The 13,523-nt window shown below is 41.1% G+C and overlaps 1 protein-coding gene across 1 annotated transcript in view; it reads right to left on the reverse strand.

Annotated features, from left to right (window-relative positions):
* The window catches only part of LOC117454804 (glutamate receptor ionotropic, kainate 5-like), a 403,890-nt gene that overhangs the window by 225,776 nt on the left and 164,591 nt on the right, over positions 1 to 13,523 (reverse strand). Inside the window, exon 2 of the mRNA XM_034094000.1 lies at positions 2,598 to 2,756. Within this exon, the coding sequence (XP_033949891.1) occupies positions 2,598 to 2,706 (109 nt within the window). The 5' untranslated portion in view covers positions 2,707 to 2,756. The remainder of the gene's footprint in view (positions 1 to 2,597; positions 2,757 to 13,523) is intronic.

Raw genomic sequence — 13,523 nt, forward strand, 5'->3', positions numbered from 1 at the left:
TTGACGAAAGCGAGGCGCTGTTCACGCTCCTGAAACATGGCAACATTTAACAAAGACAGAGTTCACATCTAGTCACATCTTGTCACACCACTCACATCTAGCTTCCTGTGAGGATTTAGTTTGACTTCTTCTTTATTTCTGGTGTAAACAGTGGATTGGAACACTACTCAAATACTAATTACTACTACTAATGTTTGCAAATAAATAGAAAACGTGGTGTTTTATCAACATTTTTACAATTATCACATCTAATTTATCAGTATGATGAAGTGGGTTTCAAGTCCAAGCTTTGAGGTCCACAATACATCCAATACATTCCAATCAAATTCAATGTCAACACCAAAGATTATATGATCAGATTTCAAGTCAGGACAAATGACTAATTTCCCTGACCTGGAACTGTCCATTTAATGTACCAAAGAAACGCTAGTATCAGTTAGTGAGGAGTTGCAATCATTCATAGCTATGCAAGAATTAAGGCTTTGAAATCAACCTCCTTTCTTGTAAAATTAAAGAGCCTGGAGTTTTCCAGGACAGTGTCTGTGGAACATACTGGACTTGAGCCTGTCAGATTGTAACTTGTTCAATATAACTGTGACATGCTTTGTGCATGCTGTCCTTTGCCTCATTTAATTTGTATTATTAATGAGCCAGTCTTGAATCAGAAACTTGTTGTAATCTTTTCCTGTTTTATGTAGCTCCTACGGAGCCCCCTAGGGGACATGGAGAAGAAAAAAGTAATAATTGAAAAAAAAAAAAAATGTTTTGCGAGATCTCACAAAGCCCCTTTGCGAGATCTCGCAAAGCCCCTTTGCGAGATCTCGCAATACTTTTCATTTATACTTCCTGGTCAGTTCGGCCGCTACGGCAACACAGAAACCACAACAAGGGAGTGGTTCATCGATTTTACTTTGAGCTTGGCCTTAAATATAAAGATATAACATCAGTGCTTGGCAATAGGCACGGGTTTCACACTGACTGTATATATAAAGGGTTTCACATGAGTGAAGACACCTCAAGAAAACACTCAGAGCGAGGGGACATGCACGTCCCTCTGAGCTGAGTTATTGACAGATTCGAATTTCGCGGATCAATAACTCATGAACATAACGTTGTAAAAATACAAACAACATGACTTTACAATCATAGCAAGCAAAGCTTGCAAAGCTACAGAGTCGTTTTGATCAGAACAGTTCGATACGCTCCGTCATCCGAGCTAAACATCAATAATTAGTCACAATCTGCAGCTGGAGGAGAGAGAGGAGTGCTTGGGCACCGTCTACAAACTGCAACGGGATCTCGCAATACTTTTGCGAGATCTCGCAAAGGGGTTTTGCGAGATCTCGCAAAACATTTTATTTATTTTTTCTTCTCCATGTCCCCTAGGGGGCTCCGTAAGCTCCTAATAAAAAACAAATACAATACAAATATTGGGGAAATCAGAGCCTTGGTTAGAATGCCTACACTACAAATACTAACTTCTCAAAGATAAAATGAAAAGTCAGGGGGTCACCAACAGAGATGGGGTCGTTACTAAAAAAAAGTAATATATTACATATTACATATTACTTTAAAAAAAGTAATATATTACACTACTTCGGTACTCTCTACATAAAGTAATTTGTTACTTTACTCGTTACTTTACTCGTTACTTTACTCGCAGGGCCGGCCCGCCCCTCCCTGCAGGCAGATCACGCAGACTGCTAAAGTTTCAAATGTTCTCTTTAGTTCAGTTTCCATTGTCGCATAAGACTGATCCAGATAGCTCCTGAATGTTTTCATATCTGACCGTGGCTGTCCTCTGTCTCCTGCTATCTGACCGTGGCTGTCCTCTGTCTCCTGCTATCTGACCGTGGCTGTCCTCTGTCTCCTGCTATCTGTATATTTTGCGCAGTCTATCTCTGCTCACGCTGTTGCGTCAGCGTGTTCTCCTGCGTGTTGGCCATGTGTTGCACTGGAGCCAGACTGGAGCACACCGCAAAGACTTCAGCCGAGCACGTACGAACTGCGCATGCGTGAGTGGCAATAATTCTCCTTACCAGCAGGCGGCGGTAGTGTGTATTCGTCATTCAAAACAGGCAACAACCGGAAAACAGAGAAGAAGAACAGACTACGTGTGTGATATAAATAAACAACAGCTATGTGCGTTAGCTTCACCTTATCATGTGTTCTTTGCAGGTGTTTGTTGAGGTTTGATTATGACTGATTTTAGAAAGTAACGAAGTAACGCGTGTCGGGGCAATGTTAGTAACTGTAGTGTGATTACTGAATTATAAAAGTAACACGTTACACTACTCCGTTACCGACAAAGTCATATTATTACACCCAACTCTGGTCACCAAAGAGTTCATCCATGAAATGTCTACATATTTCAGCTAGGGTCAAAGAGCATCAGGTGGAGAGAGCATGCCTTCAACCTGCAGGTTAAATCCAGGTTGTATCATATTCTCACTTATTATCAGGAACAACACCGATCTTACTTCCTTAGTTTCATACATTGTTTATTTGGAAAAAATAACTGAAATTCTGAAGTTTGACCTGCAGCAGTTTTGACAGTGGAGGGCAGTGATTGTGTGTTTAAAGCTGACAGCACTCACCCATCCGGACGGCAGAGAGGGAGTCGGCCTGGCTGCAGAGGAGCGGGGCCATGGTCAGCAGCAGGGCGGGGATGTAAATCGACAGCAGCAGTGCTGGCAGAGCCGGCATCTTCCACTGCTCCTCATAGAGAATGGTCTGCTGGCTGCCTGTACCGCCACCTGCAGGACAGGAGGACACGTTATTAGAACATGATAGTGTGATAGTGTGATGCAGTGTTAATTTATTTTTGAAAGTCGTGAAGCAACAAAAGCTAGCGTCACCAGGACATAAAGCAATGGGATTATTTCATGTGATTCTGTAAGATTGCAGAGAATAATATCTGTGGCAAACACATGTTTACTACATTTATCCAAGGGCCAAAATTAGGGGCAGATATTTTTATATATATATATAAATCATAATAAATTATATATATAAATATATATATATATATAAAAAATTATATATATATAATAAATTATATATATATATATATATAATTGATTACTTTTTTGAAAAAAAACATCTTTTTTTTAATAAGCCTGTATCCGGGGTAATACAACTGAAAGCAGTCCTGATTGGCAGAGAATCAACTTTTTGAAATTAATACTGTCTCCTGATTGGCGGGAAACGGTTGCAGGATATAAGAAAATCGTTTGCCAGGCACTCATATCTCGAATAATGTATGCACTGCCATTTCCCCACATAAACATAATAGTCTGCAATGAAACGGTTGTCTCCTGTATGCTCCACTTCCTCCTTGGCGAACCGGTAACTTTCTTGTTAACTGTTTACAGAATTTGGTCGGTTTTTTGGTTTTCCGTTTTTCTGTTTTGGTTTTAATACAGAAAAATAAAAAAACAACACCGGTTTTTAGTTTTTCCTATTCGGTTTTGAAACGGAAAAACCAAAGAACGAACCATACACGGATTAAACATCTGTGTATCTACCGTCCAATTGTTTTTCACGTAAACAGAAGAGCGTTTGAGAGGCCTTTTTGCTTTTTACCTTACTAAATGGTCTAATGGTCATTGGAGCGAGGGGCGGGGCCAAACTCACGGAAGTGATTTCAAAACAAAAGCGGTGATAATATTATAAACAAAGGGAAACAAGGTGAATTTAGCGATCACAATGAAAATGGCCAAGACACACTTTGAGCCCAGAAAATGTATGTTATTAAGGCTGTAAATATAATAAGCCTTGTCTAAAATGGACAACAGTTGAAAATTAGCCTGCTGGCTAATACTGGCTCATTTACAGCAATGTCAATTAATGTGCACTGTCCTTTAAATAAATAAACAAACAAACAACATAGTTAGGAGATTTAAACTGTACAGCGGTTCTGCTCCGCCGCCTCTCCACTTTGTTTTTTCAAATCAGCTGCTCTTCATTCCTGCTATATTTGACGAGTGATACAAATATGTTTTACCACAAGTTCTTAAGGAAACTGACTCTGTTGGACTCAGTACTAGTTTGACTTCTACCAGAAATAAAATGAAGTACTTTTGCTGTGTACTTTGTGAGTAATCCTCTGTCAGAGTCCCCTCCTTAGTACATAATGCATGTTTTCTGCTATCTTTGATGAATGATAAACATATAATTTTACCATTAGTTCTTAATGAAATTGATACTGTTTGACTTTGCATTAGTTAGCCTACTACTTACAATACATTGAAGTACTTTTACTGTGTATTGTTTGAGGAATCCTCTGTCAAAGTGCCCTGCTGAGAACACAATCAAGCCACTTCTGCTAAGTTTGATGAGGGAATTATTTTTTGTTTTCATTAGTTCTTCGTGAGATTGATCCTGTTGGACTCAGTACTACTGAAACTACCCCCAAAAGTACTATGAAGTACTTACTGTGTACTGTTGCAGTACTCCATGTCAATGTCCCCTCCTGAGAACAAGAATGCATGTTTCTCTGCTATTTTGAATAAGCGTTAAAAAACCTTTCTTTATGAGACTGATATTGTTGGACAGAGTACTTTAAGAGGATGGTAGACTTGATACCAGTCAGTCAGTACTCCGGCAGCAGCATTTTACCCCTTGGAAAGTCTTTAGAGTCTGGCCTGGAGAGCTGGTCTATCCTTCAGCACACTGACACACTCTGTCACTGTTGTTGGCCTCTTATGATGCAGAACATTTGCATGTTGAACTACATGCTGGATATCTTCCCCAGCCTCAAGGAAATACATTTAAAATAAATGGATTCATCATTTTAAAAAATGGATAAAAATGTATAAATTAATAATGTTGTGTGCAAACATTTCAAATTTAAATATAAAATGAAAAATAAGTTTACTTTTGAAATGATTTCTCACAAAAACCTTTCTAAATTATGGTAAATTATTAAAAAAGGTTTCGTCAATATACGTTTTTCTGCCTAAAATAGTTGAAATTGAACGTAAAACTATATCAAACACCACATGCATGGCAATTAACCCATTTTTGCCCGCTATTTAAATTGACTTTGGTTGAAGTTAATAAAAATATTGATATTATATATACATATATACATACATACAGTATACATATATAATTGATGCAGTCTTTCTGAACACTTTTAAATTAAATAAATAATAAATATATATATATAAATATAAAATAAATATTTTTAATTTTAACTTACGTTGAAAAGATTTGTGAAAGGATAAATTCTTCATGGGCTTCAATGGCTCTAGTAAAGGGTGTTTTATGGTTGCTTGTATTATCCTCAGATAGTGGTTTGTTTAAATAACTGACATTTTAATAAATATTGCAAAAAAGGGCTCCAAAAAAGGCATATATATATGGGTGTCAGTGTTGAGCAGAGGGGAGACATTTGTCTTCACTCACAGCTGGCTGTGCACAGGGAGGGGCCCCTGACTTGTTGGAGGAATACTGAGGCCCCAAAAATGTGTTTATGTCATACCATAGAAAGATATGTCAAGACATATCAGAGGCCATGTCCGTTTTCCATAAATATGGGTATGAAGGATGTGTCTTTGTGTTTTTTCTGCCTTTTTGTGCAGCATAAAAGCACTAACTAAAAGGGAGGAAAGCTTCAGAGCTGGGGTTTTCCTTGGAAAGTGTTCTCAAACATGGTAAGGTCTCTTGAATTGATTGTTGAATGGTTGGATGAATTGATGTGAATTGATTTGTTGAATGTTTAACACCCAGCCACCTATGAGGAACTTCCTCTGAATTCATGCGGGATATAGGTGTGTATGAGAATTGGTTTGTTGAATGAAAGTTTGAATGTGTTTTTTATTATCACCGGCGATTTATGAGGAGATCCCTCTGGATTCTGTCGGAAGACTTTAATGTCACAACGGAATTGGGCAGTTGAAGTTACAATTTAGTGTAATACATGTAAAACTGTGAATTGAGGTTTCATATTAGAAAATGACCACAACATTATAAGTTTTGTATGATTGTCATATTGTAACGAGAGAAGCTAAAACCCTGTACAAGTGTGGACTAATTTTTCTTCAAATAATCTGATCCCACCCTTTGGATTGGGACAATTTAAAATACATCTGTGCTCTCCTCTCCTGCTTCAAAGGTAAGATTGCACACTGCCACACTCACACTTAGGTAGGGCCACACCTCATTTACTGATATCAAAATCCTTCGGGATCGCCTTAAAGGCCCTGTCACACTGTCCCGAAATTGACACACGATGGACACACGATAAAGGAAATGTTCAAATTCGGCTGTGATCGTAGCAACATCGGGCCATTCGTGAGGGCATCTTAAGCCATCGTATGACCGCCGGTGGAGTTTCTCAGGCTCCGGCAGCAACTTCGTGAGCGGTAACTTCGTAAGGCACTCGTGAGGGCATCTTGTCAAATCGTGTCATCTTCGTGTTATCATACTTGTTATCGGTGCATTCGCCTTCACTCTGATCGGGGCGAATGCCTGATGGCACCGATGATAACAAGATGCCCTCACGATGGCCTTACGAAGGGCAAAATGGACACACGAATTCAACACGAAAATGAACCTTCGCAAGGTCCTTCGGCAATTTTTGGGCATGCCAAAGATTTTGCCACCGCTCACGAAGTTGCTGCCGGAGCCTGAGAAACTCCACCAGCGGTCATACGAAGTCTTAAGATGCCCTCACAAATGGCTCGATGTTGCTACGATCAGAGCCGAATTTGAACGTTTCCTTTATAGTGTGTCCATCGGGTTGTTTTATTGCACAACAAAATCATGTACACAACCAAATGTGTGTTCTGTGAAACTAAAAAGGATATAATATATTATTTTGAAGGCGAGTTCACAAAAATGTGTTGTTGCTATGGAAACAACATGACGGAGAAAACTTAATATCTTCTACATATAAAGACGGATAAAGTAAAGAACAAAGTCTGAAGATATCAGTACTGTATCATAGTACTTTAACATAATTGTTTGTGTTACTCTCGTTGCAGTTGTATGTCTTAAATGTAATGTAAATGTTGCCTTCGTGTGTGGTTCGGGGCCATCTTCGTGCAAAATTCCATATTCGTGTGTCCATCGGGTGTCAATTTCGGGACAGTGTGACAGGGGCTTAACAGATTAAGCGTGTCGTCTGAATTGAAACAGCAGTTTATTGAACCTGGTTCTTCAGGAGTTAATAGAGGTGAGATCTTGCTGACGTTTATGGATCTGAGCCAAGCAGTAAACTTACGTGGACTCAATAACTTTTGTTAGGTCAATTAGTAGGTCTGAGTAGATTGCTGGAATAAATTAACAAAGGCCTCCCGACTCCAAAGATTAAATTAAATAAACAGAAAAGGCAGTCAAGAGGAAGTTGATTGAGAGGGGGGGGGGGCTTATGGGTAGACAGAGTTGGAGAGATGGGTTTTGAGGCGGGACTGAAAGACTGTGGGTGTTTCTCAATGTCGAGGACGCTTTCTTGGTAGGACATGTCCGAGTCAGGTACATCAGAAGCTAGGCAAGAATCCTTCCTGGCATTCGGAGAACGAAGAATGGAACAGGCTAGCAAGTGTGCAGGTGTGCGTCAATCATTGTGGGGATTTTAAGACCGCAGAGGATACACTGGTGCATCCTCGAAATTTCCCGCAACAAAGGATTCAGTCCTCGGTAGAATTCCAAGGATCCTGGACATTGGAACAATCCTTCGGCGGGACTCAATGACGTAGCATCCTTGAAATAGGGGCTCTGGAGGAGCCTTCCTCGACATTGAGAAACACCGTGAGGGACTCAGAGTCACGAAGATCTTGGGGGAGGGACTTCCAGAGCCTAGGAGCTGCCACTGAGAAGGCTCTGTCCCCAATGATGCAGAGTTTGGATGTGGGAATGGATAGGAGTCTGGCTGCGGTGGATCTGAGGGAACGTGGGGGTGGGGGTGCACAATGCAGCAGTTACCTGGACACATAATCACATTTCTACTCAAACAGAACAATATGTAGAAGTAGTGATACAAAGCTTCATGGCAACAGTATCATCACTTAAGGGACTGAAGTTAAAGTTGCCATGCAGATCATGCCGCCCTCGCCAACAGGATAAATAAACCCTTGAATATCTTGAATCTTTTCGTCTTGAATCCGAACAAATAGGTCATTACCAGTACAGGGGATGACAGGGAGCAGGACTGAATGAGCTTAAACCCACTGAGAGTCTCTTTAACCCGAACACATGTTGGCTTTGTTAAACACAAAATAGGAGAGAGGTGAAGTGATTAGGAATGTGTTCTGTTGTTCAGGTGTTTCAGGGGGGATTAAGATGTTGATTGTTTTTCTAAATTAGCTGGGTTAGTGTGGATGTAGTCTGAGAGAAAGCAACAAAGAAAAAAAGGAGAGGGGACACAATGTGACAATAACAGGGAGCAGAATGTGAGAGAAGAGAAAGGCATGGCAAAGAGAGGCATGTGTGTGTGAGATGAAGAAAGATGCAACAGGGAGCAGGAAATGGGTCAAATCGGCTCAGATGATTGGACAGAAGATCTGTTTCATTATCCTGTGTGTGTAAGTGCATGTTTGCATTTTTCAGTACAACAGCACAGCAAGCTCAGAGCCCAGAAGAACATCTCCCACTGTTCAATCCCATCATGCAACTGCTCTGTGTGGACAGTGCAGTTCTGATAATAACCCCTCCCCCCAACAACATGTTCTTGATTTATTTTACTCGCAAAATGTTTATGACCGCCCTGCCGATGAAGCATCCGGCATGAATTAAATGAGAAATGGAATTTAAATTGGCTTGACTGGATCACAACAAGTTTGATGACAGAGATGCACACCGTCGACATGGGGAGATACACTGAGATACTGTACATCATTTTAAGATGAATGACTGAAAGCACTACTTCCTTCTGATTATTATCTGTTGTGTTTCCAAACCCAATGCTTGTCTTCCCACAGTCTAAATGTGCAGGTGCGCTGCAGCTTCAGAAAGGATGCAGATATAAAATCAAACGTTCCTGTCCACATGAAGAAACATCTTCAGCAACTTGACAACACATTTAGAAAACATTCAGGAGCTTGAGGAAACATGCGCAGCGTTTACTAAAAGCTGCAGAAACCAAACGCTGCAAATACAAACGCTGCAAGAAGCTCAAAGCACAACGAAAACCAGGGGACAGTAAAAAGTGACGCACACAGCTGGAGACCAGGGGACACTAAAAAGTGACGCACACAGCTGGAGACCAGGGGACACTAAAAAGTGACGCACACAGCTGGGAGACCAGAGGACACTAAAAAGTGCGATTCCAAAAGTTCAGATCTGTCACAATCTTCGTATTGGAATAAACTTCCGTTTTTGAGTGTATAGTCCCACTGTTATATTCCTCCTTCCTACAGAACAGACCATGACAGGATAATATGTGATTTGTCAATAGTCCTATTTCTTAAAACCTTCTCTGTTGTTTAAGTGTCTGATAACCACGAATAGTAAGCAATGATATAACAGTAATGATATTACATATATGATCATGTCAGACACTGTGTTATTTTCAATCAAGCCTAACAAATTATGTGTTCAAACTGGCTTCACTCACTTGAATTGCTCCTTTGAATATAATTTGTATATATCCCTACTCAACACATGTTTGTATTGTAATGCCACTCCTATATTTTTTCAATTGTATTTTAAGGTGACATTGAATGCTTTGAAAGGTGCCCTAAAATCAAGTGTATTATTGATCTTGTATCTGTGCCTCTATTACATTACATTTCATTTTCTATCACACTATTAATGTTCCTTATTTTAGACTACGTTAATCCTGGTGTCAATAGGGAAGATCTGCATGTTCTCTACATAACATGTTCAGAGCAGGTATTTCTCCTGCCAGATTTGGAACCCCCCCTTTATCTTTGTCCAGGATAGTCACAGACTCACCAAAATTACACTGGTGCTGGCTGTTCCCCTCTAGTTTGTGCTCACAAAAGCATTTCACTCTGGGCCCTGCAGGTCAAAAACTAAAAAGGGGCTTCAAAATCCGGCAGATCAGGTGTTGGTGCTGCCAGATTTGGAACCCCCCCTATATCTTTCTCCAAGATAGTCACAGACTCACCAAAATCACACTGGTGCTGGCTGTTCCCCTCTAGTTTGTGCTCACCAAAGCATTTCACTCTGGGCCCTGCAGGTCAAAAACTAAAGAGGGGCTTCAACATCCGGCAGTGCAGTTGCTAGAGCTGCCGGATTTTGAAGCCCCTCTTTATTTTTGTACCTGCAGGGCCCAGAGTGAAATGCTTTTGTGAGCACAAACTAGAGGGGAACAGCCAGCACCAGTGTGATTTTGGTGAAGTTGTGACTATCCTGGATCGTGAATTGTTGTTACGGAAAGAGAGGGGTTTTAGGTTGCCATAAGGCTGTTGACGGTCTTATTATAGGCTACATCTATTGGTTGGTTTTGTGGCACATTTGTAACGCTGTGCCAACTTGGGCACGCATGCAGGCAACCTTGAGCGCACACAGGGTGGAGAGGTGGAGGGAGGGAGAGAAAGGGAGAGAGAGAGAGATATTGAGCGAGGCAGCGAGGCAGCGAGGCAGCGAGGCAGCGAGGCAGCGAGGCAGCGGTCTGCTTGCGCACAGAGCAGTTTGTGAGAGAGCCGGATTGAGAGTCAATTTCTCTTCAAAATATAATTGATTGCCCGCCTCCCTTGTCCCTGGCTGGCTTGCTAGCTCGTTGGTAACGTAACTGATTTCTTCTATTGTGCTGCATATGGCGCTGAGTTGCCATATTCCTTTCATGAACCACTTCCTGATATTCATTGTTGCAGATAAATAGAAATGATAATAGCCAAACTAACCTAGCAAGAGTAAACTGACAGGCTGCTCTCACTCAAAAACCCACACGACTCAACCCAGCGAGAAACCAGTCTATAAAAAAAATGATATTAAACTAATCTTTCAACATAGTTTAATACAAAAATAAATATTAGGACAGAGCCCTACAAATAACAACAATAAACGTAATAATAAAACAATTAAAATGTTGTATTCAGCCCTGATTAAAACAGCGGGCCCAAATCCCATGGTGCTGGCGGCATCTCATGACGCATCTATGACGCGCCGCAGCGATAGACTAGAGCAGAAAAGACATCACATAACGTTAGCATTTCAAAAATGTTAGCGTGGCTTAATAATAGTGCGAAAAGACAGCGGTTGTCGCCGGACAAGGATTCCCTCTCTCCTTTCCTGCTGAAAGATGGCGAGTGTACTCAGGGACGAGGAGTCATTTAACCAGCCGCCAGTAGGAGTCAGGCTTTACTTTCTTTTATATCCATAAAGAAAAAGTTAATCTGTTTACAGTTGTTTCATATGGATGTTGAGAGGTATCCATATATCTATTCCTTTTGCTCTCAACGTGCACCAGATTGATGCATCTAACTTCAATATTTAAAAATATATATAGTATAGTTGCTGACCGACAGCTGGAACACAAACCACCCAATACAAACAAATACTTCAGATCCAGTCGTCATGACTCCACACCGGAGGGATTCCCCGATCATTTCTTACAGTTTCTCATCAAGGGGGGGGTCTCCTGTCCCCGGTGCAAACACACTGCCTGAGGAAGGCTATGTGTATTGTTTTTGTCATGAACCTTTTTCGGACCACTTATTTATTTATGTTGGTGACGATCCGACCTCCTGCTGCTACTCTGGTTCAAACGGCATCCACCAAACAATATGATTTATCTCCACCTCCCCAAAATAACCAAAATCTGACACGGTGTGAGACGTCTTTTTTAGCTGTTCTGTCGTCATTTCCTGCTCTTCTTCCTGCAGTCAGTCAGAATGAATGAATGGGCGTTTCTTTGACTTTTTATAGGCAAATCTGGGCGTTACGTGAAGCCCGCAAAAGCTGCACCGCATTTCGAGTCGATTGTGATTTATGAAGGGAAACCGGCGTAGGAAGTGCCATAAGCACTTTCCTCACCGGTACGCAATGTTTGGTGAATCGGAAAATGTCGGAACATTTCTGTACCTATTTTTTGGATTTCTACTACGTAAGCAACCTTCCCACGTGAGTCCTACGCACGGCGTTATAAATGAGGCCCCTGGTCGGAAAGTCAACCTCACATGATGATGATGTGATCCAGTTTTCAAGCACAGTAAATATTCTCTTCCCAGAGTATATGATGGGACCAAGGTGATGATTTAGTACATGGTTTTAATAATACTTTTGCTTTTCAATGTTTAAATCATATGTGCCTTGATTTACAAAATGTTCTCATTTGTTTTATCAGCACAGCTTTGAAGCTGTTGTGCTTTTCTTTGCCACAGTCCACTTTGGAGTATATGAGATATTTCAGGATTGCACTTTTAACTCACTTGAAATGTTCTCACTTGCTTGGTTTCAGAACATAACAAAGGCCATCATCTGTTCATTGGGACCATCAATGCCTCTACTGCTCATGTAAACCTGCTACTGCTGCCCCCCTGTAACCTCAGAGGCACCCTGAGTCATGTTGTTCTGGAGCCGGGCCTGCACACGGCCATATACTAAACAAAATACAGAGCCCATTCCGTGTCCTGTTAGTGTTCACTTCCTGTCTGCCTTCTTCTGGTGATTTATCTGACGTCCAGCGCTCCGTCTTTCAACCTCTTTTCCTTTCTCTTTCTGGATCCTCCTTAGCAACCTTCATTAGAGTCCTTGACAGCGGTCTGTACTGCTGTATTAACAACGTGTCACATGTTAAGAAGTTACAATCAGAATCGAGTATTCAACTAAGCCGTGTAATAAAAGGTGCTAGTAGCCTTAAGGGCCTACACAGTTGTTATGCTATTCCACATCGCCCTTCACTGGAGGTATAATGAGCTGCACTGAACTACATTTCAGCATTTAAAATACCTAGCCATTCTTTTGAGGTTATTTTGGTGAAAGTAACTCAAAAGTATTGTAACTCATTACATTTCACAGACAGTAATATTGTAATGTAACTTATTACTTTAAAAAGACAGTAATATATTACATTTTGGAAGTAACTTGCCCAACACTGGTTATGAGACAAGTTTGCCCCTGTCAGCTATGGAATGTCGCTCCAGGGCTAAATGCTTCTGAAAACCCTTAATGAATTAGACTTAAAGTCTGTTCCATTACTGTTAGTAACACTTTTATGTTATGATATCGACTTTTAGAGAAGCCAAAATAGACCCCTGAGCATCCATACCTCCAGAATGAACCTGCAAACAACCGGCTGTTTGCCAAGAACACTGCTAACTCAAGGGATGAATTCAACCGAGGAAAAAGAGCCTCAATGATCTTAATTGGATTCACCTGCATAAATAAAGGTTTGAAATGAAATGAAATGAGTGACCCCCGTCAGAAGAGCAGTCGGTGGGACCCCCAACAGGGCAGGACATGGAGTTGGCAGGACCCCCAGCGGAACCTCCAACGGCACAGGACATAGGGTTGGCAGGACCCCCGGCAGAAGAGTAGTCGGCGACTCGAGAGGGAACTTGAGAGGAGACTTGAGAGATGACTTCAAAGAGGACTCCAGAGGGAACTTG

The sequence above is a fragment of the Pseudochaenichthys georgianus genome, chromosome 11 (genome assembly GCF_902827115.2).
Source record: "Pseudochaenichthys georgianus chromosome 11, fPseGeo1.2, whole genome shotgun sequence".
Classification (NCBI taxonomy): Eukaryota; Metazoa; Chordata; class Actinopteri; order Perciformes; family Channichthyidae; genus Pseudochaenichthys; species Pseudochaenichthys georgianus.